General features: G+C 46.3%; 1 protein-coding gene across 1 annotated transcript in view; it reads left to right on the top strand.

Moving 5' to 3' along the window:
• Positions 1 to 3,414: 3,414 nt before the first annotated feature.
• The window catches only part of Tgm5 (transglutaminase 5), a 35,506-nt gene continuing 14,933 nt past the window's right edge, over positions 3,415 to 23,987 (top strand). The window contains exons 1-6 of the mRNA XM_021649858.2: positions 3,415 to 3,576; positions 11,271 to 11,450; positions 11,917 to 12,162; positions 13,474 to 13,592; positions 16,769 to 16,897; positions 17,420 to 17,597. Coding sequence (XP_021505533.1) covers positions 3,567 to 3,576; positions 11,271 to 11,450; positions 11,917 to 12,162; positions 13,474 to 13,592; positions 16,769 to 16,897; positions 17,420 to 17,597 — 862 coding nt within the window. The 5' untranslated portion in view covers positions 3,415 to 3,566. The remainder of the gene's footprint in view (positions 3,577 to 11,270; positions 11,451 to 11,916; positions 12,163 to 13,473; positions 13,593 to 16,768; positions 16,898 to 17,419; positions 17,598 to 23,987) is intronic.

The raw sequence follows: 23,987 nt of genomic DNA on the forward strand, positions 1-23,987 counted from the left end.
TTATAAAATATTTTACATTGTTATCTGTCTATGCGTGTCTGAGCGTGGGTTTGTACACTTGGGTGCAGTGTCTATGTAGGTCAGAAGAGGGCGCCGGATTCCCTGGAACTGGAGTTACAGGAGGTGTGCGCTGCCCTGTGGATGCTGGGAACCAAACTCTAGTCTTTGGCAGGAGCAGCAGGTGCTCTTAACTGTTGAGCCATCTCTCCCTATACAGACTTCATGAACCAGGGCCCAGCTTCTGACCCTACCAACTCTGGTAACAGTATGGAAAAGGCCGGAGGCATGGGCAGCATGTGCTCAGACCTGCTCACCCTGGTGCAGCCATCTTCCCACCTCCCCTCACAATAAACTGTTGTGCCTCTGTGATTCTTAGCTCTGCATATGACGGGGGGGGGGGGGTCCAGCCATTGTTCCTTTGTGTACTCCTGGACCACCTTTTAGTTTATCTGCTCCGTCAAGCCACTCACGTGAACTGGACAACTGGCCATGATTTAGACACCACATTAAGCAGTTGTTACAAAGCCCTGGAGTCCTGCTGCACTCAAAGGCCAGCCTTGCAGTCCTTTGTGAGGGCTTTTGGAGAAGCAAATGTCTTTTAAGTCTTGATTTCCTCATCTGTTATATAAGACCAACAAGGACTCCTAATTCATAGGGGACCGAGAGATGGTTCAGCAGTTGCCAGCACTTGCTGCTATTGCGGAGGACGCAGGTTCAGTTCCCAGCACCCACACAGTGACTCACAGCCACCTGTAACTCCAGATCCAGGGGATCTCTCTTGGCCTGCATAGACACTTTATACATGGGGCACACAGACACACATTCAGGTGAAACATTCACGCACATAAAAATAGACAAATCTTGGGGCTGGACGTACCTTCAATCCTGGCTTGGGAGGCAGAGGCAGGAGGATCTCTGTGAGTCTGAGGCCAGCCTGATCTACAAAGTAAGGGGTCAGCAAGGTCTATGCAGTGGGACCTTGTCTCAAATAATAAATCTTTAAAAATACCCTACTAATTTGTAGAGATGTGAGACTGGAAGAGCTAATTCACACAAGAATTTAAAACAATATCTAGCACCAAAAACAACTGCCGATTTTACTAGTGGTAGTACTGCTATTATCGGCTGTCACGATTAATCACTGGCAATAGTGTGTAAAATTATGGAGAACTATTGTGGCTAGTAGAGATGAACAGGGAAGTAAGCCCCTGACTCCAGTTTGGTAGAGAATGTTGAGAAGTTTGGATTTTGTTCATTGGTGGGCCCTAAGCAGAGGAACTCTTTGAATTGGCCCTTCAGAAATATCAGTGGTGAGAAATAGAGGCCATGGATTTGAGATAGAGCAAATTGGGATGGAGGAGTATATGGGAAAGGTTGGAGGTGGGGAGGAACAAGAAGGGAAGAAATAATAGAATTATAATTTCAAAACTATTGAAAAATCAGTAGTAATGAATTTGGAGAAAGGAGGGTGTGAGGTTGGTTGGGTGTGGTTATCTGGACAAGCTGGTGTGCCAGTGAGGTAGAGCTGAGGGGCAAAGAGGAAGAGCTAGTGTTAGGTGCTAACCAGGGGCTGAACTGGACTGGTGAGCTAGCGGGAGGTAAGAAGAAGAGAGATGGTCAAAGTTTCACCTTCATCGCCTGCGTGCAGTATCCTCACTCACCAAGACTGGAAATTCAGGAGGAAAGGCAGGTGTGCTGAGAGGGAGGGGGAAGGAATCGTTTGGGCACACTGTGTGTGAAGTGTCAAAAGTTGGCAAAGAAGAGGGGTTTGCGGGCCACAGTTCTGGGGATCACCTCCGTCATGAGGGGGGTGGGGTGGGCGGAGTGAGAATAGGAGAATCTGTGGGATGTCCCTGGAAAGCACCAACCTGGGAGCAAAGGGAGCCCATGAATGGATCTGAGAAAAAAAGTGACAGACTCAATGGAGTGGTCAGAGAATAAGAACAGAGATGAAAACGAGGAGAGAAAGCATGAAAGAGAGAGAACAGACAAGGAAGAAATGGAGGGAGAAGGAGAGGGGAAGGGGGAAAGGGAGGAAAAGAGGGAGTGGGAGAGGGAGAGCAGGGAATGTCTTAAACGAGAGAGAAAAGCCTGCGTACTCAGAGCTGTAGAAGGTTCCTCAAGATGAGTGCAGGAAAGGGTTCCTGGCCTTCAGAGGGAGGACATGAGAGGTGTCAGGGGGCCTGGAGTAGAAAGTAGATGGGATGGAGGGTGAGTGGAAACCAAATCTGTACACAAGAGGACTGAGCAGATGAAATAGGGAGAAAAGGTAGGAGCTACAGGAATCAATGAGTTGAGGGAGGTTGAGGATTGACACGAGTGCAGGTGTATTAGTGAGCTGGGCCTATAGGTATGCCTCAAGTGGTAGGGTGTTCGCTTAGCACGGTTGAGGCCCTGGGTTCAATCCGCCGCACAGCAACAAAGTAATAACCTCAGAGAACTGTCTTTGAACATTTGTACACCATAAAAGCTGATTGGTGACTATGAACTGAAAAAACAAGAAAAGCAATGGATAGGTCCCTCAGAGGACCTAGAAACCAGGGAATACTCGAACTCACAGCGGGGAAGACAGAATGGGTAGGTATCCCACCCACTCCTCACACAGGATCCTTTTTCAGTTTTCTCCTTCTCTGACTTGTTCCACAATACAATACAATACAATACAATACAATACAATACAATACAATACAATACAATACAATACAATACCCCCCCTTCTGTCCTCTGTCCCTCTCTGGAGAGTCTCGGGTATTGCCAGGCAATTGCTCTACCATGTCCATCTTGTCTTTTTCTTTTATTTCAAGAATAAGAGTGCCTGCGTGTATGTCTGTACTCCGGGTGAATACCTGGTGCCTGCAGAGAGCCAGAAGAGGGCATCGGCCCCCCTGGAACTGCTTTAAAGACAGCTGTGAGCCCCCCCCCCCATGCAGACCCTTGGACTCACACTCAGGTTCCCTGGAAGAGCAGCCCATGCTCTCCCCCTCTGGGCTATCTCTCCAGCCCTACCTCTGCTAATCTTATGCATGATTTACCATGGATCTGGAAGGTCTCACTTGAAATAGTGCATCTGCTGGGGGGTGGAGGGAGGAAGTCCTATCAAGGATGGTCCAGAGTAGGTTCTGTTTGTGCTTAAACTCCAGAAAGAGAGGGCTCGAGCGCAAGGGCTTTCTGAGGCTCTTCTGCTTGTGAGCAATAGTCTGCAGAAGCACAGTTCCCTCCATCCCCAGGGAGGCCCCATCTGTTCACCAATTTCTCCTGGCTCCCTTACCATAGCCCTATTGCCCAAGAGCTACCTAAGGCCCAATGGCACAAAGGCCCTGATGGTTCCACAGACTCCACACCTCCTCTCAGCTGAGCAGCACTGCCAAGAAAAACCAGAGGGCAAGTGAGAAAACCAGTTGAGCTCTGCCCCGTCAGAGGTGGCGGTGGAGCAGCTGGCCACACCCCCAGTGTCTCTGGGAGCCTTGGCATGGAAGGGGAAACAGACAATCCAGGACCAGTTTCCCGAAGCTCCAATTCATCGAGCCATCTGTGGGGGAGCAGAGCAGGAGCCAGAAGCAGCCACTATGGCCCAAGGTAGGGAAGTAAGCCCCAAAGGGTAGCTAGAAAACGGGGACAATGAACACCCAGAGACAGCAAGAGTGGATAAGCCACGTACAGCGCTGATCTAGGAAGGAAGCCAAGAAGCCTCGGGAGCCACTGGTCCCCTGAGAACCAGGAGGCAGGGTGGAGGTAACCCCGGCGGCCTCCACAATAGGGGTGGGATGGGTAAGGCAAGGGATTAGGCCATTGGGATGCCTGTCCTCTGACACTGGCTAGCTTCTTCATACTGGCCAACGCACTTATCTAGTTCCTGCCTCCTGTGTCAGGGTCTGGACCACAGTCTTGAAGATTCCTTACAGTGTCAAAGTTCTCTGAATCTTCCTGTCTTAACTCCAGAAGTCTTCCTACCATCATCTTCTGTCTAAACATCCTCTCTAGATGAAGAGCCGCTCTGAAGATTCCATGAAGCCTGCTCTAAGGGATGGGCTTTTAACTTACTCTGCAAATTCGGAATCTTCACCTTTGTTTACTATAAATGATATAATAAACATTTTACTATTTCCTTAATTTTTTTAATGTCAAATGGGTATACATTTTAATTATAAAGGAAATACATGAGGCTCTAATTGGAGTAAAATAAAGCAGTAATTGCAGATAAAGTTCTAAGTGCCTCAACCTCATCCGGAATAACCATTGTTTCCAGTTTTTGGCACAGACATTAGTACTCACATATGTGCTGACTATAATCAATTGGATCAACACGTGCTGTTATAAATCTAGATGTTATCATACTATAAATATAAACTTAATGTTTTTTTTTTTTCACTAGCAGCATGTCTCAAGCATGGCAGTACCCATGACGGTAGTATACCTATCTCAATATTTACCATTTTGTATGGTATTCTGCAGTATCTGATTCAGTCATCTCATCCTCTTCTAAAGAACACCTAGATCATTCCCACTATTTTAGGTAGACAAGCCATCTTACAGTCAGCATTCTTCTGCATGCTCCTGGGTACTCATGGAGAAATGTCTCTCGAGGGCAGATATCGAGATCACTAACTTTGTAAGTTCTGCCTGCCGTCTTGTTATTTCCTTGTTATTTTCCTCATTCTCTCCTCACTTCAAGAAGAAGTACTCTCATCAACAGCGAACAACCTATTTGAATATAAGTAAACAGAATATGGTATACCAAAACAAGGGGCTATTACTCGGCCATGAAAAGGGAAGCTAAGCGCAGCCTCTGGGTGAGGAAGCATCCACGTGTCTTGGGGGGGCTGGCTTGGCCTGTAGTGTCTCTGGAGGATGTGTCCTGAAGTGCTTCCGGTCAGGCAGGTGTTGCCCCACCTGTTGGGCAGCCTCAGTCACCCACAGACCTGAGCTCGTCAGTGCTCTCTGCCCAGTCAAAGGGATGAGCTTCTTCTTCTCCTTTTTATTATTATTTTTTTTAAGTTAAGAAAAAGTCAAGTTCTTTTCCAAGTTGCAGGGTTGGAAGGTCCTTTCTGAACATGAGTTGCTGAAGCCAGCAACAAACAGCAGCTGTTGGGCAGTGAAGGAACTTGTGACTTGAGTTACAAATCTTGATTTAACATGAGACAAAACCATCCATTTTTCTCTTGGAAGCCCGTTTTTTTCATTCCCCAGGTGTAGATGACATGAGATTCCATCTATACAAGGTTGTGGTAAAGGTTAAATAGTAGACAAGACTCGGATAAGGTGCTGAGAGAATCTAAAACGTGAAATAAATGCAAGTGGGTTCTCATAAGATAGAGAACTCTTCAAACAGCAAACGTCCATGAACCTGTATGAGCTGATCGTTATTCTTACATTTTTGATGATGATGATGATGATCAACTAGTTAGTGAAAAGATGTATGTTCACAATGAACAAAAATAACCCAGACATGTTTAAAAGATAAGGATTAGCCTGGATGTGGTGGCACATGCCTGTAAGCCTAGCAGCTTGGGAGGCTGAGACAGGAGGTGAGGTTTAGGTTAGCCTGGTGGGTTTCAGGATAACCTGTGTAATTGTGATCCTGTGTGACTGTGGTCCTGACTCTTAAAAAAAAAAAAAAAAAAAGATAAAGCCTAGCGTTTGTTATGATACTTCTATATAGTTGATTTGAGTCATAGTTGTTTCTAATGGCTTTATTGAAATGTAATAAAGTCCGTCCATTTGAAGTACACAGTTAAGCGTATCCATACGTTTCTGAAAGTGTCACTACTATCTAGTCTCAAAACATTCTCATCATCTCAGAAAGAAGCAGAGGCAGGTGTGGTGGTGCACCACAGGAGGTGGAGTCAGGAGGATATCTGTGAGTTTGGAGCCAGCCTGGTCTGCAGAGTGAGTCAAAGATAGCCATGGCTATATAGCTAGGTAGAGAGCACCTGTCCTAGAAGAAGAAGGAAGAGGAGAAGGAGGAGAGGAGGAGGAGAGAGAAAAGAAGGAGAAGGATGGAGAGGAGGAGGAGGAAGAAAAGGCATTTAGGTCCCTAAACTATTTTGAATCTTTATGGATTTGCCTCTTTCAGACATTTTATAGAAATGGCATCATACAAAATGTGTCCTCTCGCGTCTAACTCCTTTCTGTAGCCACACTCTTTTCAAGGTCCATCCATGTTGTAATGTGCTCAGCCTGCACAAGCCCGTAGTCTCGATTAAACTTTTCAGCTACTTCTGTATAAAGTTGCTATCCGCATCCATGTATAGGCTTGGTGTGAGTGTGTGTGCTCACTGTTTGGTGGTGTACAATAAGGAGGTGGATCACATGGTGAGTCTATGTTCAACATTCGGAGCAGATGCTGGTGTTCTCCAAAGTGCTGCACCATTTTCTAAACCCACCAGCAAGGTATGAGTGTCCCCTAGCACTGCTGCATCTTACCAGCACTTGCTCGTCTCTGATATCTTATCATAGCATCCTCATGGGTGTGAAGTAACACTTCATGCATGTTTACATAACGACCCGAGCATCCTTCCATGAGCTTATTGTCTTTTTTTCTATCTTGTTTAGGTCTATTCAGATCAGTTGCCCATATTGTGTGGAGAGACAGACCATAATGAGCATGTTGGGTCATGGGACAATCTTATGGAGTTGGTTCTTGCCTTCTACCTAGGGACTGAACCTAGGTTGTTAGGCTCATGCAACAAGTGCTTTACCCACTGAGCCATCCCACTAGCTCCAGACACCCAGTTTTTCATTTTGGCTCCTTGTTTTTGTGCTGTAGGATTCATCTCCCCATCCATCCATCCATCCATCCATCCATCCATCCATCCATCCATCCTGTTACAAATCCCTTATTAGCTATATGATTTACAAAGACATCCCCAAATTCCGTGGATTATATTTTCATATTCTTTTTTACATCATTGAAGCAGGAATGTTTTCATTTCTACGAAGTCCAATTTACCTGGGTTTCCCACTGATTCTGCCTCTCTTGTCATATCTAAGGGATCATCGCCTCGTTCAAGAAAAGGAAGATGAACCTGTTTTCATCTATGAGTTTTATAGTTTTAGCTCTCATGTTCAGATCTTTGATCCACTGGGTTAATTTTTACATATCATGTGAAGTGGGCAACCAACTCCATTCGTTTTTTAATTAACTTTTAAGTATTTATTTTGGATGTATCGGCTTTTGCCTGCATATTTGTATGTGCACCGTGTGTATGCTTGGGGCCCGCAGAAGTCAGAAGATCCTCTGCTGTCGTGTGGGTCCTGGGATGTGAACCTGGGTCCTCTGCAAGAGCAGCTTTGCTCTTCTCCACTGACCAGCCCCGACACTTCATAATTTACAGTGATTATCTGTTTATCCCGGCACCATTTTTTGAAGAGATTTTTTTTCTATATTCAAGGGTGTTGGATTTTGCCAACTAATTAGGTTAATTTACTTTATTTATTTAATCAAAAACAAGATAAAGCAGGTCGGTCACTGTCCTTAGCTCACATCTCAAATTCATGACCTCTTCTTACACTGTTACTGTTAAATGCACACATATAAAACCTCCTGAGTGAATTTAGCGTTGTCTCATATACAATAGACCTTTTTTTCTAAAATTCTCAGGTCTAGCCCACTGATCTGTGCCTGTACTAATGCCACCCCAGAATTGCCTTATAGTAAAACTTAAAGTATAAAAGTGCAAGCCCTCTGTTTTAAGATTGGCTTAGTGATAGACATGCTGAGTTTCTGTAATCCCAACACACTGTAGGCTGAGGCAGGAGGATTGTCATGAGTTCCAGGCTATATAGCAAGATAATGTTATCCTTTCCCTCAAGGAAGAAATAAAAACATTGCTTTGACTATTATGAATCCTTCCTTCTTCCCAATTAATTTTCTGATCCGCTTGTCAGTTTCTGCAAAATGGCAGTTGAGATTAAACTCCAACTCCTCCCATGCCCCCCCAAACTCATGATCTCTTCTTTGTTATTCTCATGAACACATAAACATATGTATAAAACCTCCTGAACTCATTTAGTGTTGCTTGTGTATACCTGTCTTTAGGGGTGACAACTTGGGATTGGCTTGGCTAAGCAATCAGGGAGCTCATTCCTGGAGAAGATTATCTTGGGATAGAACCTTGTGAAATTCCCCCATCCACACTGTCATGTCAATGACTGTTCATTACATAGGTCTTGTTTAGGGAGCTGAATGTTCAGATTTCATAGGTTCCACAAGACACCGTCTAGCAGGAGACATGCTGCTCCTCTGGCTTTTACAGTCTCTCCTCTTTTTCATGGTTTCTCCTGAGGCTTGGGTATAGGGGTTGCATTGTAGCTGTAGCAGTGGGGCGGGCTGTTGGTTTTGATAGGTGTTATGTTGAATCTAGAGTCAACTGTCACTAGAATAGTACTATTGTCTACTGTCATTTGAATGACAGCATCTTCAAACCCGCGAACACGGAACATTTTTCCATTATTTAAGCAAATTTATTTAAATGATATTTGTGGTAAAAGTTTTGCATTCTGTTGTCAACTTGTTACTATTTCAATCTTTTGCTGTTATAAATAGAATTACTTTTACATTTTTTTTCTCAGACTATTCATTGTGAATATATGAAAATAGTTGATTTGCATGCTGCTATTGAGTCCATCCTCAAGTCTTCCTGCGGTTGTTAATTCTAATTTGAGAGCATTATGATTCTTAGATCATGTGTGAATGGAGACAGCTTTACTCATTTCCTATCTGAATGTCTTTGATCTCTTTTCCTTGCTTAATGGCCCTGGCTGGAACCTCCAGTACACTCTGTCTTTAACAAGACAAGAGCAGGCAAGAGCACGCATAGTCTTATTTTGTTCTTTATCTTAACAGGAAAGCATCCAGTGTTTCACTATTAAATATGACTAGCTGGGTTATCATGATAAGGACCTCCCTTCTTAGTTTGTTAAATATTTTTTTAACCTAAAAGGGTGTTGCCAAATGACTTGGCTCATTTTTTTTTTTTTTAATCGAAGCACAGCCAAGATAAAGCAGGTAGGTTTCTGTCCTCAGCTTACACAAGGTGTTGGAAAGGAGACAAAAAGAAAGGCAGTTAAAAGCTGGATATGGTGGCACACACCTCCAACCTCAGAACTTGAGGGACTGAGCAAAGAAGAACACAAGTCTGCAGCCAGCCCGGGCTGTTAGTAGGAGACACAACAAGAAATAACAAAGAAGAAGCTGGAGAGATGGCTCAGTGGTTAAGAGCACTGTCTGTTCTTCCAGAGGACCTGGGCTCAATTCCCAGCAATCACACAACAGCTTACAACTCTCTGTAACTCCGATCCAGGGGATCTGGTGTCCTCAGGCAGGCAGCTCAGCAATGCACATAAAATACAGATAAATAAATCTTTCTTTAAATCAGTTTTTTGAGACAGGGTTTCTCTGTGTGGTCTTGGCTGTCCTGGAACTCACTCTGTAGACAGACTGGTCTCAAACTCATAGAGATCTGCCTGCTCTGCCTCCCAAGTGCTGGGATTAAATGCCACCACCATCCTGCATTAGATAAATAAATCTTAAAAAAAAAAAAAAAGAAAGAAAAGAACAGAAAGAAAGGTGATAAAGAATGTCCGAGCCTCTTATGCTGAGGCTCAGGAGAGTAGGCCCCAGGATAAATGGATTGATGAAGTGTAAGCAGTTAAGATAAGAGCAATTCAGTTCAATGCTGTAGAGCAGTCCAAAACGGGAAGAAGGGTGGACTCATTAGGGCAGGTTTCATGAGAGAGGGAGGTCTTGGGAGACAGGTGGGATTTGGCTGAGGGGTGAGGGGCTGGTCTAGCTTCCTTTCTGTTGCTGTGATAAAGCACTGACCCAAAGCAACTTAGGGGAGGAAAGGGTTTACTTGATTTAACAGATTATAGCCCGTCACTGAGGGAAGCCGAGGCCGGAGCCTGGAGGCTGGATCTTCAGCCACCACCGAGGCCTTGGAGGAGTCTGCTGATGGCCTTGCTTCCCCTGGCTTGCTCAGCTGCCTCTCTTCTCCCACCTAGGACCATCTGCAGAGGTGATGCCACCCATGGTGGGCTGGGCTCTTCCACCTCCCTCAGCATCCAAGAGAACACCCCACAGACACGCCCACAGGCCAATCTGATGGAGGCAGTTTCTCAGTTAAGACCGCCCCCCCTTCCAGATATGCCTAGGTTCCTGTCAGGCTGACAGCTCTATGACAGGAGGTGTTCTGAATGGAGGCTGTGGCAGGAAGAAAATCCCGCGGATGGTCAGCCCGAGTGAAGGACTGATGCCGGGGGGGGGGGGGGGGGGTGAGGAGAGCTGAGTGCAATCAGAAGTTAGTGTTGGATACGGAAGGCCATGCGGGGGCTTTGTGTACAGCAGACAGCAGAGAGTCGTAGAACTTTCAGAGCAAATGAGATGCTGTGATCAAACTGTTCTGCGGGAAGGTGGGTGGGGGTGCCAAGGAAGGTGGTGGGGAGAGATGCTCCAGGCAGGCAAACTACTGGAGCCTATTATGGTCACCAAGGGTGAGATGAGGAGAGCAGGAAACTGCAGGCGCTTGCAAAGGGACGGCCGACCTCAGGGAAACTGTAAAGGAATAACTGAAAGGCTCGGTTACCTACGAATTGACAGAGGCTGAAGAGAGGGGCGATCCCATTGTAAACCACACTCAGGTGACTGGGGAAACCATCAGATACAGCCCTCGGGGGAGGCGCGCTAGAGAACAATGTGATAATCTGTGGTTTAGCAGAAGGCTTAGCAGAAGGCTGGGAGCGTCCTTTCTGACTTTGAGTCTGCAGGTATCAGGGGACCGAACACATGGCATTGGCGGTGGCAGAGAGCCAGCAAGTTGCTAAAAGCGGGGCAGCTGTGCTAGGGGCAGGCAAGCCAGAGGCCTGCTCCCAGGTTTGGAGGTCGGTACAAAGACAAGTGAGATCATGCGCTCGCATCCCAGGAAGTGGGTCTCAGACTGTATCTGAAGGCACGCTGGTGAAGGGGGCATCGGACCTGGGCAGGCCTACAAAATAAGTCACTCAGAAAAGCCGTGTACCCGCCCAGTGTGCAGGGAAGGAGCTGACGGAGGGTGGAAGAAGTAGGGGCGGAAGAAAGGAAGGAAGTGCACCCATGGCATCTCGTATAGCTCTTAAAACCTCGCCTACCGGGCTAGAGTGAGAGACTCCGTTCTACCAACATGGAAACTCAAGTGCAATCGCCAACTTCCTTCCCTGAGTTTACACGGCCAGTAGGTGGTGAACAAACTTGGACCAGGCCTCACAACCCTGATTTTTGTCTGCCCCCATCACAGGGTTAGAGGTGGCCCTCACAGACCTCCAGAGCTCCCGGAACAACGTGCGGCACCACACAGAGGAGATCAGTGTTGACCGCCTCGTTGTCCGCCGGGGTCAGGCCTTCAGCATCACCCTGTACTTTAAGAACCGGGGCTTCCAGCCGGGCATGGACAGTATCATCTTTGTGGCTGAGACTGGTGAGGAACTGGCCCACAAGATGTGTGTGTGTGTGTGGTGTATATGTGTGTATTTATGTGGTTTGTGCGTGTATGATGCGGTGTGCATGTGTGTGTACCTGTGAAGTAGAACATGGGGGGTGAAGTGGAATGTGCGCGTGGTCTATGTGTACGGTAGGCATGTGTGTATATGTGAAGCGGAGCATGTGTGTGGTATATGTGCGTGTGTGTATGTGTGATATATATGTATGTGTAGATGTGTGGAGCATGTGTGTGTGTAGTGGAATGTATGTGTGTTATATGTGTCTCTGTGTTTGAAGTGGGACATGGGTTTGTTTTGTGTGTGTATGTGTGCATGTATGTACGTATGCATGTATGTCTGCATGTATTATGAAGTGGAGTGTGTGTGAGAGAGCATCCTCATTGAGCAGGATCTGAGAGGAATGGCTGGTCGCCATAAAGAATCTTATTTATTCTTCCCTCCCAGGACCCTTGCCAGACCTGGCCAAAGGGACTCGGGCAGTGTTTAGCCTCACAGGCAGTGGTGGCCCAAGCCCCTGGATTGCTTCCCTGGAGGAAAACAGGGCCACCTCCCTGGAAGTAAGCCTGTGTGCCCCTCCCATGGCAGCTGTGGGTCGATATCTCCTGAAAATTCGAATCGACTCCTACCAGGGTTCGGTCACTGCCTACCAGCTGGGGGAGTTTATCCTGCTCTTCAATCCCTGGTGCCCAGGTGAGGCAAGTACCCACGTGGGCTCCTTTACTTCTGTCTCTCTGTCAGTGCCTCCAGAGATCCAGGCTCTCAGGTTTGCAGCCCCTGATCCTTGGCCACCATAAGCCCCTCAAGCCCTCGAATTCAGTACCTAACCTCCAACAACTAGGCTGGGGAGACCTTGATATTTATTTACTTATTTAGAATTTTAAAATTATGTCTGGACTTAAATAGAAAACTATTATGTTTAACCACCATCAACATCTCCCTTCATTATCTATTTTTAAGTTAATTTGGACTTTTTTACTTTAAAAGTGATAAATGCACACTATTTTGAAAATTTTGAGGAAAGAAACAAATGATAAAAGTGAAAGAAAGGATGAAAAGAAGAGGTTCAAAGAGGAGAAAAGAGGGAGGGAGGGAGGGAGGGAGGGAGAAGGAAAAAGAAGGAAGGGAAGGAGGGAAGAAGGGAAGGAGAAAAGAAAGAAGGGAGGGAAGAAGAAAGGAATGGGAAAGCAGAGGAGAGGAGAGAAAAGGAAGAAAGGAACTATGATATGGTTTCAGACTCCCCAGTCTCCAAGTTCCATTTTCCTAGTGGAAGCCTTATTACTGTCCTTTGTGTAACCGTATAGAGCTATGTTATGCTTAAATATGTGCACATTTGTATCTATCTATATGTTGTAAGTTCTATGATATATACCCAAATGTGATTATACCACAAGCCTCCAATTTGCACTTCTTTTTGAAATATTCACCTATGCCAGTACTTGGGAGGCTGAAGCAAGAGGATACTGCGAGTTTGAGGCCAACCAGGATCACATAGTGAGTTCCATACCAGACTTGAGACCTTGTCAACACACACACACATACACACACACACACACACACACACACACACACACACTTGGCCTCCAAGACTGGGCTTTAGACTTGAACATGGGAACATAAGGGCCTGTCTGAGGGGTGGGAGGACCATGTACATGGCTTCTCTCCTGAGCTTGTACCCATGTCCTAGAGAGAACAAAATGTTGGGACAGAGCCAGGTAGTTGGTACATTTAAGATCAACAGTTGTCACACCACCAGACCAGGGAGGTTTGACTGGGAAGCCCCACCCTACAGTTCAGGGATGTTTGTAACTTCAGCCATGAACCTACAACTGTTTGTCACACTGGTCCAAATCCTGGAGAGAACCCATGTCAGTGTGGAAACTTCCTGTGCCAGCTCCTATCAGAACGGCCCCAGGCACCCTCTCCAGAAAGCCGGTTCTACGGGACCTTGGGAATAGCAGTGGACATGACTCTTGCTTTGTGTCCTCTCACTTTGGTTCCCAGCGGATGCAGTATACCTGGAGAGTGAGCCGCAGAGGCAGGAGTATGTCGTCAATGATTACGGCTTTATCTACCAAGGGAGCAAGAGCTGGATCCGCCCATGCCCCTGGAACTATGGGCAGGTGAGTCCCAGCCCACATAAGCCCCAAACTCATAGGGAAAGGGGAGCCAGGACAGGGTGAACTGCTTATGCTAACTAAAGAGCACGTGAGAAGCTTATCGGGTTGCTGGGGAAGCAGCCACAGGAAGGAGGAGAAAGGGTTCTTTGCTGGTCACATCTACTTGAATAGGATTTAACGGAAAGGACAGCTACATTCAACGGAGGAAGGGGTAGTGCAATCATAATGGAAATGATTGCACCTGACATTTTGTGCTTTAAACTGAGTTTGCAGTGGGGTCTTACGCTTTCTCCTGACATCCCCTGCTGCTGGAACTTGATATCAAATCTGTCACATACATACACAGTATATATGTGTCCCTGAATATCTCTACCAAAAACAGGGCTGACGAACAATAACATCTCTTTCATGACCCCAATCCAATGTCTTTTGCTGGTTTGCTGGTTTTGACAATAGACTTTTTTCATTATAAGCAATACATAATTGTTAAGAAAAAAGAAAGAAAGAAAACTTTGCCAAGGTGGGTTTGATGGTGCATGCCTGTAATATCAGTGATTGAGAAGCTGAGGCAAGAGGATTTCAAGGTTGAGGTCAGCCTGGGATACATAGAAAAATCCTTTCTGAAAAACAGAGGGCTGAAGATGTCTGTCAGTTGTCAGAGTATTTACTTGACATGCACAAAGCCCTGGGATTGATCCCCAGAACCGTATAAACAGGGCGTTGACAGATACCCTTGTAATCCTGGAAATGAGGAGGGAGAGACAGAAGAATCAGAAGTTCAGGGTCATCCTTGGCTAGGAGATCCTGCCTGGAAACCAAAACTAACCACCTAACCAAATAGAAAAACAAAACCTTTGCAAAGAAAAATTACAAAAATGGGTACCTAGAACACGGAGGTTAATCACTGCTACCAGCGTGATTCCTCTTCACTTTATTTTCTGTGTACAGTCTAAGGACTTTGTATACAAAGTGTCTAAACTCATTGCAATGCTTGACAACTTTCGTCTGTCTAAAAACCTACCTCCCATTTAAAGTTTGGCCTCAGCAGGGACCAAGGTCAGGGAAGGAAGAAGCTCATCTAAACTGAGCCCCATTTCTGAGAGCACTGAGAAAGGAGAGATCAGCCTTTGGCCCCTTAGAAGAGGTGACAGCAAGGACAATCTGGAGGGCCTCATGGAGCCCTGGATCATTTAAATAGAGGCTCCTCAGCAGGTATTGCCCAAACAGAACTCCAAATACACATGACAGTCAGGTTCACTCACAGCCAAGGTTCACTCACAGCCCAGGGAAGATTTATGTCTCAGCTGGCCCCGACTCCTCACTCAGTGTGGGCATTTAAGGGTGTTGCCATCAATGAGAAGAGGAATGAAGAGTTCTGTTTGTGGCGCTCTGGCTCCCTCCCTTTCTGTCTTTCTTCTTCAGGAAGCACAGGTCGAACAATCTGTTCAGTACAGGGGGGAAGGTGAGGGAAGGAGATACAGAGATAAAGGCAGCACTGTCCCTCAGGGATACATAGACAGTTGCTTATCTCACAGTGGGGTTGTGAGACTGAAAAACAGGGCCAGGGAGTTCTGGGAACCAGGAGGAAGGCTCTTGGTTTTGGCCACAGATCCTGAGGAAGCTTCCTGAGAGAGAAGATGCTGTGTTTAAGCTCAGTTAGTCAAGGGAAGGCCAAGGACAGGCATGTGCAAAGACAGAAAGACCAGAAAGGTTTCGTCTTGGCAGAGATCACAAGGAGTTTGGTGTAGCTGGAGCAAAAACTGCCAGGGTGGGAGGATGTTGAGGTGAGAGGCTGGAGATGTAGAAGGGTGCCTATTGCTGGGATGAACAAACATCTACTCACTCCAGAGAGGGAACCCATGACAGACCAAAGTACAGATATCACCAAAGTCTGACTTAGCAAAACAAAGACTTTATAGGGGTCACTTAGGAGTGATGAGTTACCTATAGGAGCAGAAACGACTCAAAGACAGTGGTATCACCAAAATCCCACTCCAGCCTGGGCAATAGCTCACAAAGGTTTGAAACCCGGAGCACACCACACAACCTACAGGCAGCTGTAGAGCAGGGGGAGTGTTTTTCCAGGTAGCTTTGTCGGTCTGAGCCTCTTGCAGGCAGTTTGGGGAATACATCTTTTTCTAGACAACTCACCTCATCTGAGCACTTCTGTTGGCAGTCCTTATTGCTTATATAGGCTTGGGGAGGGAGGGGCCTAGTGAATCTTGTCAGTATCAGGGACTTCCTAAGCTTCTCTGCAGGATGAAATGTTTCACCTGCCCTTCAACATCCCAAGCCGCAACAAGCTTTGCTCTACAATGGAGAGTTTAAAGTTTTAATCTCAGGGCAAACTGCTACACAAACAGAGCCAGATCTGAGAAGGACTTGAAGGACACCACAAGAAGGCTTCGGCTTGGACTCTTTAAGTTATAGGGCCCTTTGAACACTGTAAACTAGAAAAGTGACTTCCCTAAAGAAGTTTAGGCCAGGGAAGCTTAATTCTGCTTATTGACCACTGTTCCGCGAGAGTAAGTGCACTCACTTATAACTGTTTGACAAAAATATGTAGAGTTCCTACTGTGCACCCAGCCCCATGCCAGAGTGGAGTTGAGTGTTATAAAGAGAACTTGGACTGACAGAGCATACCCACAGACAGGATAGCTAGGCCTCAACTACACTTGACAACCAGAGGGGACAAGCCCACAGAGGACAGTGTTCCAGAACTCGCATGCGATTGGTCAGTCCAGAACCCCATAGCTATGAGTCCCAAAGCAGGTAGGGGCTCTTCCTTCAGTATCCTCCAATGATAAATTGGGTCACTCTGTAAGTGTGGAATAAAAGGGAACATGGCCTTAACAACAGCCTCTTAGGGGCCCCAAGAATGTGGAGACGGAGGAGGAAGAGGCAGAGGCAGAAATAGACTTTCTAATGACACAACAGTCACTTCCAATGAATGGTGAGCCATTTTGGCTTGCAGGACATATGGGCTGTAATGCCATAGCTCTGAAGCCATGCACCTTCCTGGGAGGCCCTTCCTGGCTGTCTTGTTTGACGACTACCTTGCAGATGGGTTTTATTCTGCGGACACACTCGACTGGGGAGCTGAGTGGTATAGGTGGTATTTCCTTATTTGTCCGCACACAGCAAGAGTGTGGTGCCTCCTTTCTCTTCATCCCCCGCAGTTTGAGGAGAATATCATAGACATCTGCTTGGAGCTGCTGGAGAAGAGTCTGAACTTCCAGGTTGACCCATCCACAGACTGTGCCCTGCGGGGAAGCCCCGTCTACACCAGCAGAGTTGTGTGTGCCATGGTGAGGTCCCTGGTGTGCCCGGCCCAGGGAGGAAGGAAGTGGTATAAGGGGACCCCTGCCCTCTCACAGCTGTTAGCTGCAGTAGGAGAATGAGTTCCAAAGACAGGGACCCTCTGAGAACAAGGCCATTCTGAGTGAGACCAACACTGACTGTGGGGAATAGCTGGTGTGGGCCTTTGTCTTCCTTAACTCCAAGTTACATGTTTTGAGGGAGAAGCTGAATGTTGGAGAATCACCTTGTCGCTTCTAGATTTCCCTGGTTCAAATGTGTTCCTAAACTGCCCAGAGCCATGCTCCTGCTGTGTAGGAAGTTGAAACAGAATAGCAAATTGATATAAGCTTAAATTGGAATAGCTCGCCACCCACCTTCGATCTCCCCAGCAGATCCGGAAGGTCCCAGGTGAAGTGAGGTCAGAGGTCTCCCTGTGTCTCAGGCTGGTGGTCCATCCCCTCAGCAGCCTGCACACCCCATCCTGTGGAGGGAACAGATATTTCTAATACTTCTTCCTGGCTCCTCTTTAGATCAACAGTAATGATGACAACGGAGTGCTCAATGGCAACTGGAGTGAGAATTATGTGGACGGCGTCAACCCCGCCGAGTGGACTGGCAGTGTGGCCATCCTGAAGCAGTGGCATGCCACAGGCTGCCAGCCAGTGCGCTATGGGCAATGCTGGGTCTTTGCTGCTGTCATGTGCACAGGTAGGTGAGGTGGGCCCCGGGGGAAGCCAGAGCAGCAGCGTAAGCCCCCTCAGAACCATTTTTGTCTTAGTCTCACAATTCCCACGAAAGACCATTTGGGAGGTAGCTGTTACCTGCAAAAGTATCTTCTCGCTGACCTCACCAGTTTGGGCTTATTTCAGACAGTGGTTCCGAAGTAGAAACCACACACATGAGGGCTTAGGCTTCTGCCCCCTGAGCTCATGCAACCTAATGAAACGTTTCTACAAGAATGGGGACGCTCCAGGTCCAAGAGAGACTTGAGATGAAATGCTAAATAATAGATAGCACTAAAACCAAATTATGCTGTTTCTGGCTTAATAAAATTATGCACACAGAAGGGAAATGAGCATCTGGCCTGGAGGGCTGGGGCAACAAGGCAACCCAAGTGGAATGACCTTGACTTTGGAGCTGCCACAAGCACAGAGGGAATTAGGGGTCTGATGAGGGTCAGCGGAGGTAGAAGATGGGGGAAAGTGGAAGATCGATTTTTAGATAGAAACGAGAGATCACATCAACAGAAGAGAAGCTAAAGGAATAGATAAATGTGCAGAAGGAAGAGAGAAGGTTGTGGTTTATATGTGGCAAGAGCGCAGAGTGGAGATACTTTTAAAAGAAGTGACATCTGGAAACGAGTCACATGCTGGAGGTGCTGAGAGGAGGCCTGCTTTACCCGGAGGCCGCTCTCCTGCTCATGGTCCCCACGCTCATTCTGCCCTCTCTCGTCCTCTTGTCCCTGAGTTGTCTCAATCAGTTAGTCATCATTCCTGCTTGCTAGAGAGAGGGGCCAAGTCAGGCTTTCATCACAGGACTCTTATAAGATGCAGGGGTCAGAGCTGCAGCAGCTTCACATTTATTGAAGGTTCAGGCCTTCTGCGTAGAAATAACCTATGGCGGGCGTGTATGCCGGGCCAGGTTCCAAACAGAATGTGAAGGCCAGAGAGGCTGCTGAACGTGCTGCATCAGGCCAAGGGCATGAGGAGATCTCTGTCAGCACCGACAGAGTGTGACAGAGTAGGCCGCTGCTTGCAGGCCCTTAGCTAGCATCTGCCTCTTCTGCTGCTGCAGATCCTGAGCTTGAGCTGGATGCTTTGATGGCCCAGTGATAAGGCATAAATAATTCAACAGCTTTGAAGCCAAATGATGAGGAGATTAGCATGACGTGGAGCATCTGAGTCATCCAGAAGGCAGATGCAGGACTGCTGGGCAGGAAACCCGGAAGGGAGACTCAGAACTCTGATCCCAGCACTCAGGATGAAGCAAGAGGATCACTGTGCATCCAAGTTCAGCCTGGGCTGTATGAGGAGTTCTACACCAGGCTGGGTATACATACACACACACACACACACACACACACACACACACACACAATGGAAGGGCAGGATGGCTCTGCCTCTTGTGTAAGATAAAGAGGAAACATTCTAGTGTGGAAAAACTGAGTGTGTGTGTGTGTGTGTGTGTAGAGGAGAGAGCTGGATTTGGGAGTGGCAGTCTGGAATGGGTGATGACAGAGGTGGAGACAGATGGAGGTTATGCAATGGCAAGCAGGGCAATTAAAATGTTTTTGAGAATCATGGCCCTTCATTGAACTCTTGCAAAGACTTAGGCAGTGAGCAAATGTGGCCCACTCCAGCTATCGCCCAATTAGCTTTCACAAAGGGCCACCATGCCATGTGTTAATAAATCTATTAGTCTGAAAGGCTCATCTATTTGCCCAACAACTCCCAGCAGAGTCTTTCTGCTCTAGGTGCCGTGTTCCAGCCACGCTTGGATACAAAGATGGAAAAGATGCAGACACTTTGGTCCCTCACCAAGGTGAAAGATAAAAGTTTAGCTAAAGCGATTATGCCAAAACAGCTGCCAGCACATGTGTGAATGATATCATTATTATTCCATAGCTGCTACAGTGCTAATGGGCATTTCCTTGGTGCCACACACTGGGTTAAAACCCTGCAAAGGAAACTAACAGTGAAGCATGTGAACACTGGAAGGAGACTTGAATAAGTAACTTTTAATCTCCTGATACAGTTGGTGTCTTGGAGGTTTACTGGCTCTGTCTGCTAACCTAGGCCTCGTACTGGAAGCTTCTAGCCTCTGACCATCTAACCTAGGTCTAGAATGTTTTCAGCCGCTAAGGATTACTGCTTAATAAACTCACCCTTAATGAGCTCTTAGCTGGCTGGTTCAACTCAGCTGTTCTGGCTCAAATTCCTCTCCTAGGTCACTTATTCAATCTGGTTTTTCTTTCAGCCTCTGAATTGCTCTGTTTCGCCTCAAACTAACTCCAGCAATCTTTTCTAATCTTCTGGTTCCTTCTCTTTCTCACTGCAACTTGTCTCTCTATCACTGTCCTGGCAAAACTGCATTTTTTTCTCTCTGATTGCCCCTTTAATAACTTCCCTTTCCTCTCTCTTCTTCTGAGAGTTGGGCATATACTACTCTGTCAAGTCTTTCTCTGATTTGTCTCTATTTCTGCCACTCGGTTAGACATCACTTTCCAACATGGGCGCTTCCTCCTACAAGCTAATTACCTTCATTGTTTAGGATTTAAGGCATGTACCACCACGCCTGGATCTAAGCTTTTCTTTACCTGAAACTTGCCTTGAACTCAGATCTGCTTGCCTCAGTCTCCCGGATTAAAGGAGTGTTTGTATTCCAGCCAGATCACACAGACCTAGATCTTTGGAAGTGATTTTTTTTTGCCAAGAACATCTATGTTCTGAATTAACATTCTGTTACAGACACTTCTTGGATTTCTGTAGTCCCTTGATCCATAAAGAATACATTCCAAGACCTCCCCAGAGATGCCTGAAACTCTGCTAGTATCAAAGCCTATTTATATATACCGTGTGGTTTCTTATAAATATATGCCTATAATAAAGTGTAGTTTTTAATTAGGCACAGCAATAAATTGGTAACAATAACTAAAATAACTCAGGATAGTTACGGTGTTACACTATAATAAAATTGCCAGCACTATTACTCTTGAACTTTGGGCAGTTATTAACTAAACTGAGGGCTACTTGAACCTAGCACTGCAGTAGCACAGCAGGTGATCTGATAACCTGGAAGGGTGCTCAGTGTCGAACAGGCAGGTGGTATATACAGCATGGACACTCTGGACAGAGGAATGATTTATGTTGTGGGCAGGACAGCTGAGGTTTCGTGCTGCTCAAAACAGCACGGGATTTAAAAACCAAAGAAATGTTTATTTCTGTAATTTCCATTTAATGCTTTTGTTCTTTGACGGACTTGGGGTAGCTAAAACCACAGAATTTGAAAAAATAAAAATATATGTATATATATTTCAGGCAAGTCACTTGTGCCTCAGTTTACTAAGCTATGAGGAAATTAATGGTACCTGAGGCCTAGGCTTATTCTCCATAGATACTATTTTATGCTATTTTAGAAATTAATTAATTAATAAAACATCCAAAAAAATTATGCAAATTATCATGTGAGAGGCCCAGAAAAGCTTTCCGCTTCATCCATTACATATATTTTTTCCTCTGGCTGGTGCTATTTATTTTATCCATCTTAATTTTTATTTGTATAAGTGGGCTGTGCACCATATATCATGTACTTGACAATATTCACTCTCCTCATCTCTTCTGGCTTACCTTCCTGTCATCCTCTCCCTCTTCCCCGATCATCGCCCTGATGTATGCTCCAACATGTGTGCATGTGTGCATGCAGATGTCTCTGTTAAGCGTCACATATAAGAGGGAGCATACAGTATTTCCCAATTCCGTCCACTTCCCCCAAAATAACAATTTCTCTCTCTCTCTCTCTAGTGGTTGAAAGGACTGTGTGAGTTCATGCACTGACAGAGCCTGGCTAGAGTGAGCGTTCAGTATTAGCTAGGGGCGTCTCGGTTGATCCCCAAATGACTGTAGGCTTCTTTCATCTTCTCCATCTCCAAATCGAATGGAGTGTAAAAAGAAAAATAGTCTCACCTTTCAGTCTGATGCAACTGCAGGCCACCGTCTAACTCGCAGGCTGCACTCACTGCCCAGGATCGTGGCTCGCAGCTGCCATTTGCCTGACACCCACTGTGCTTCCCGCTCACGCTGGACACCCTTCGTTGCTTCTGATCCTTCCCACCACCTGTGAAGCTGATGCCATTACAGCTGTCTCACAGGTGAAGCTTAATGTGACTATGTGATTCTGTTGTCTTGCTTGAGACCAGGTGTCTCTGTGTAGCTCAGGCGGTCCTGGTACTTGTTATGTACACCAGGCTGGCCTCAGAGCCTGTCTCTGCTCCTCAAGTGCTGGGATTAAAGGTGAGCTGCACCATGCCAGGTCTGAAAGGACATTCAGAAGCTGGGAGTGTAGCTCCCTGACAGAATCTTAGTTTGGCATGCTGGAAGCCCTAACTTGAGCCACAGGACGACCAAAAAGAGTGTACTCTTCCCTCTACAGACCTCTTCTTTTTTTACTGTCAAAGATAGTCACTTTAATTGCCTGTAGAAAAATTACAAAAGGAGGCTTTGTGTACAACGAGGGTATTTATAGGATTTTTTGTGCAGGGAGTTTTCTTTGGCAGCCATTTTTAGGTGGTTACTTGGTAATTAGAGAGAAATTCCTGGCGCACCTTTCTGGCTTTGAGCCAGCCTCCAGAGAGCTCCAGGGCACAGGCCTCTTCCTCTTTATAGCTTCTATTCTAGAAGAGACTGGAGCCTTCAGCCCTCGGATGGGGTCTGAGAAATAGCCTAGATGCCTTATACTAAAGTAGTGCAAGGGGGATCAGGGGGACCAGAGACAGTGGCGTTGTGCTGTCTGAAAATGCTCCCCAGAAGCCATGTGCTTCCATGCATAGGTTGTGCCTGGAACAGGAAGGTGCAGACAAAGAATGTTCATCCATGGTTGCTAGGGCAGGGGAGCACAGAGAAACATGGAATGCCCGCTAGTGGGTAGATATGTCTTGTTTTGTGCCATCATTGTTGCTTTTGAAACTTTGTAGCTCAGGGATTTCTCACACTCCTCCTCTTCCTCCTCCTCCCCCTCCCAGGGGCTGGAATTACATATGCGCCACTGTGCCTAGCTTCAGCGGGCTTTCTTTCTAAAGTGACGATGACAATGTCCTAGAATTAAATAGTCTGAATTGTTGTGTGTTGTCCAAACACACTATCAAATAGTACATTTGACAAAGGTGAACTTTAGGATATGAGTTGTGCCTTAGGAAAGTTGCCTGAGGAAAATCCAGGCATCCTGGAAACAGGCCTGCCCTGCTGTTTCCTGTACTCATATATGAGTTTGGGGTAGGTAGGGCAGCAGCGGCAGGGGCAGAAAGACGCTAATGTATAACTGACCTGTGGGGTTTATCCCTTGCTATATAAAATGGGGCTCTCAGCCTCAGGAGCCACAGTGAGAACACTAGGCAGGAACTGATGTGACAGGTGTGGACTGGGGCCTGGAGCCTCCCCTCTTCAGCCATGGCAACCACATCATATGTCTTTCATTGATGGGATTCCACCTTGGAAAGACTGGCAGTAGAGTCTTCTATTTAGAGCTTTTGGACCCTTCCCATCTCAATGCTTTTAAAAGATTCATTCTAACTTGTGTAGTGGTCTCTACAAAGTATCCCATAGCAACCATTTCAAAACAACTCTCCTGTTCTCACTCTTTTTACTGAGCTTGGCGTCTCCAAGAGGGAGCCTCATCCAAGGTCCTGATGCTTGTTTTCCCCCAACCTTTCTTTGGATCGCAGTTTAAACTTGCACAATGCCCTGGCTAGAACGCTTATCTACCGTTATTTTCCACTGATTTACGAGCATGGAGACTGTGTGGAATGTTCCTTCATAGGGTTGTTGGTTAACACACGACAGCTATTTGGAAAGCTGTCTGGAACGTAGCTTTCCACAGAATTAGCTGTCATAATTGGGATACTGTTTCCATCTACGCATCGTGGGCTCCAGTGGTTTGGCAGGGTCTTGTTTAAAGCTCTCTCCATCCATCTGCCAAACTTCAGTTCCCTATATCCTCTCCATCACATTCCTCTACCACCACCCCTTTTCCTTCCTGTCTCTCTTGAAATATTTAGGGTTGCACTTGATCACATTCCCTGCTTTGCAGTATTGTCATCCATGGTCTGCTTCCGGTCTGTCTTTTGAAAACCGTCAGTTGTCAGTTACTTTTCTCCTTTTATCCAATAACTCATTTTCTTTGAGTCCCTACCCTCAGGACATTTACTATATTCGTTGTGTAGCACTGTAGTTGAAAGTGTTCTCACAAGAATGTATTATCATCGATGCACATTTTTCCCAATTTTTTAAAAGATTTTTATTGTATGTGCATGGGTGCTTTACCTGCATCGTGTGCGTGCCTGGTGCCTGCAGAGGTCAGAGAAGGGTGTCAGATTCCTCGGAACTG

Source organism: Meriones unguiculatus, chromosome 18 (assembly GCF_030254825.1).
Source record: "Meriones unguiculatus strain TT.TT164.6M chromosome 18, Bangor_MerUng_6.1, whole genome shotgun sequence".
NCBI lineage: Eukaryota > Metazoa > Chordata > Mammalia > Rodentia > Muridae > Meriones > Meriones unguiculatus.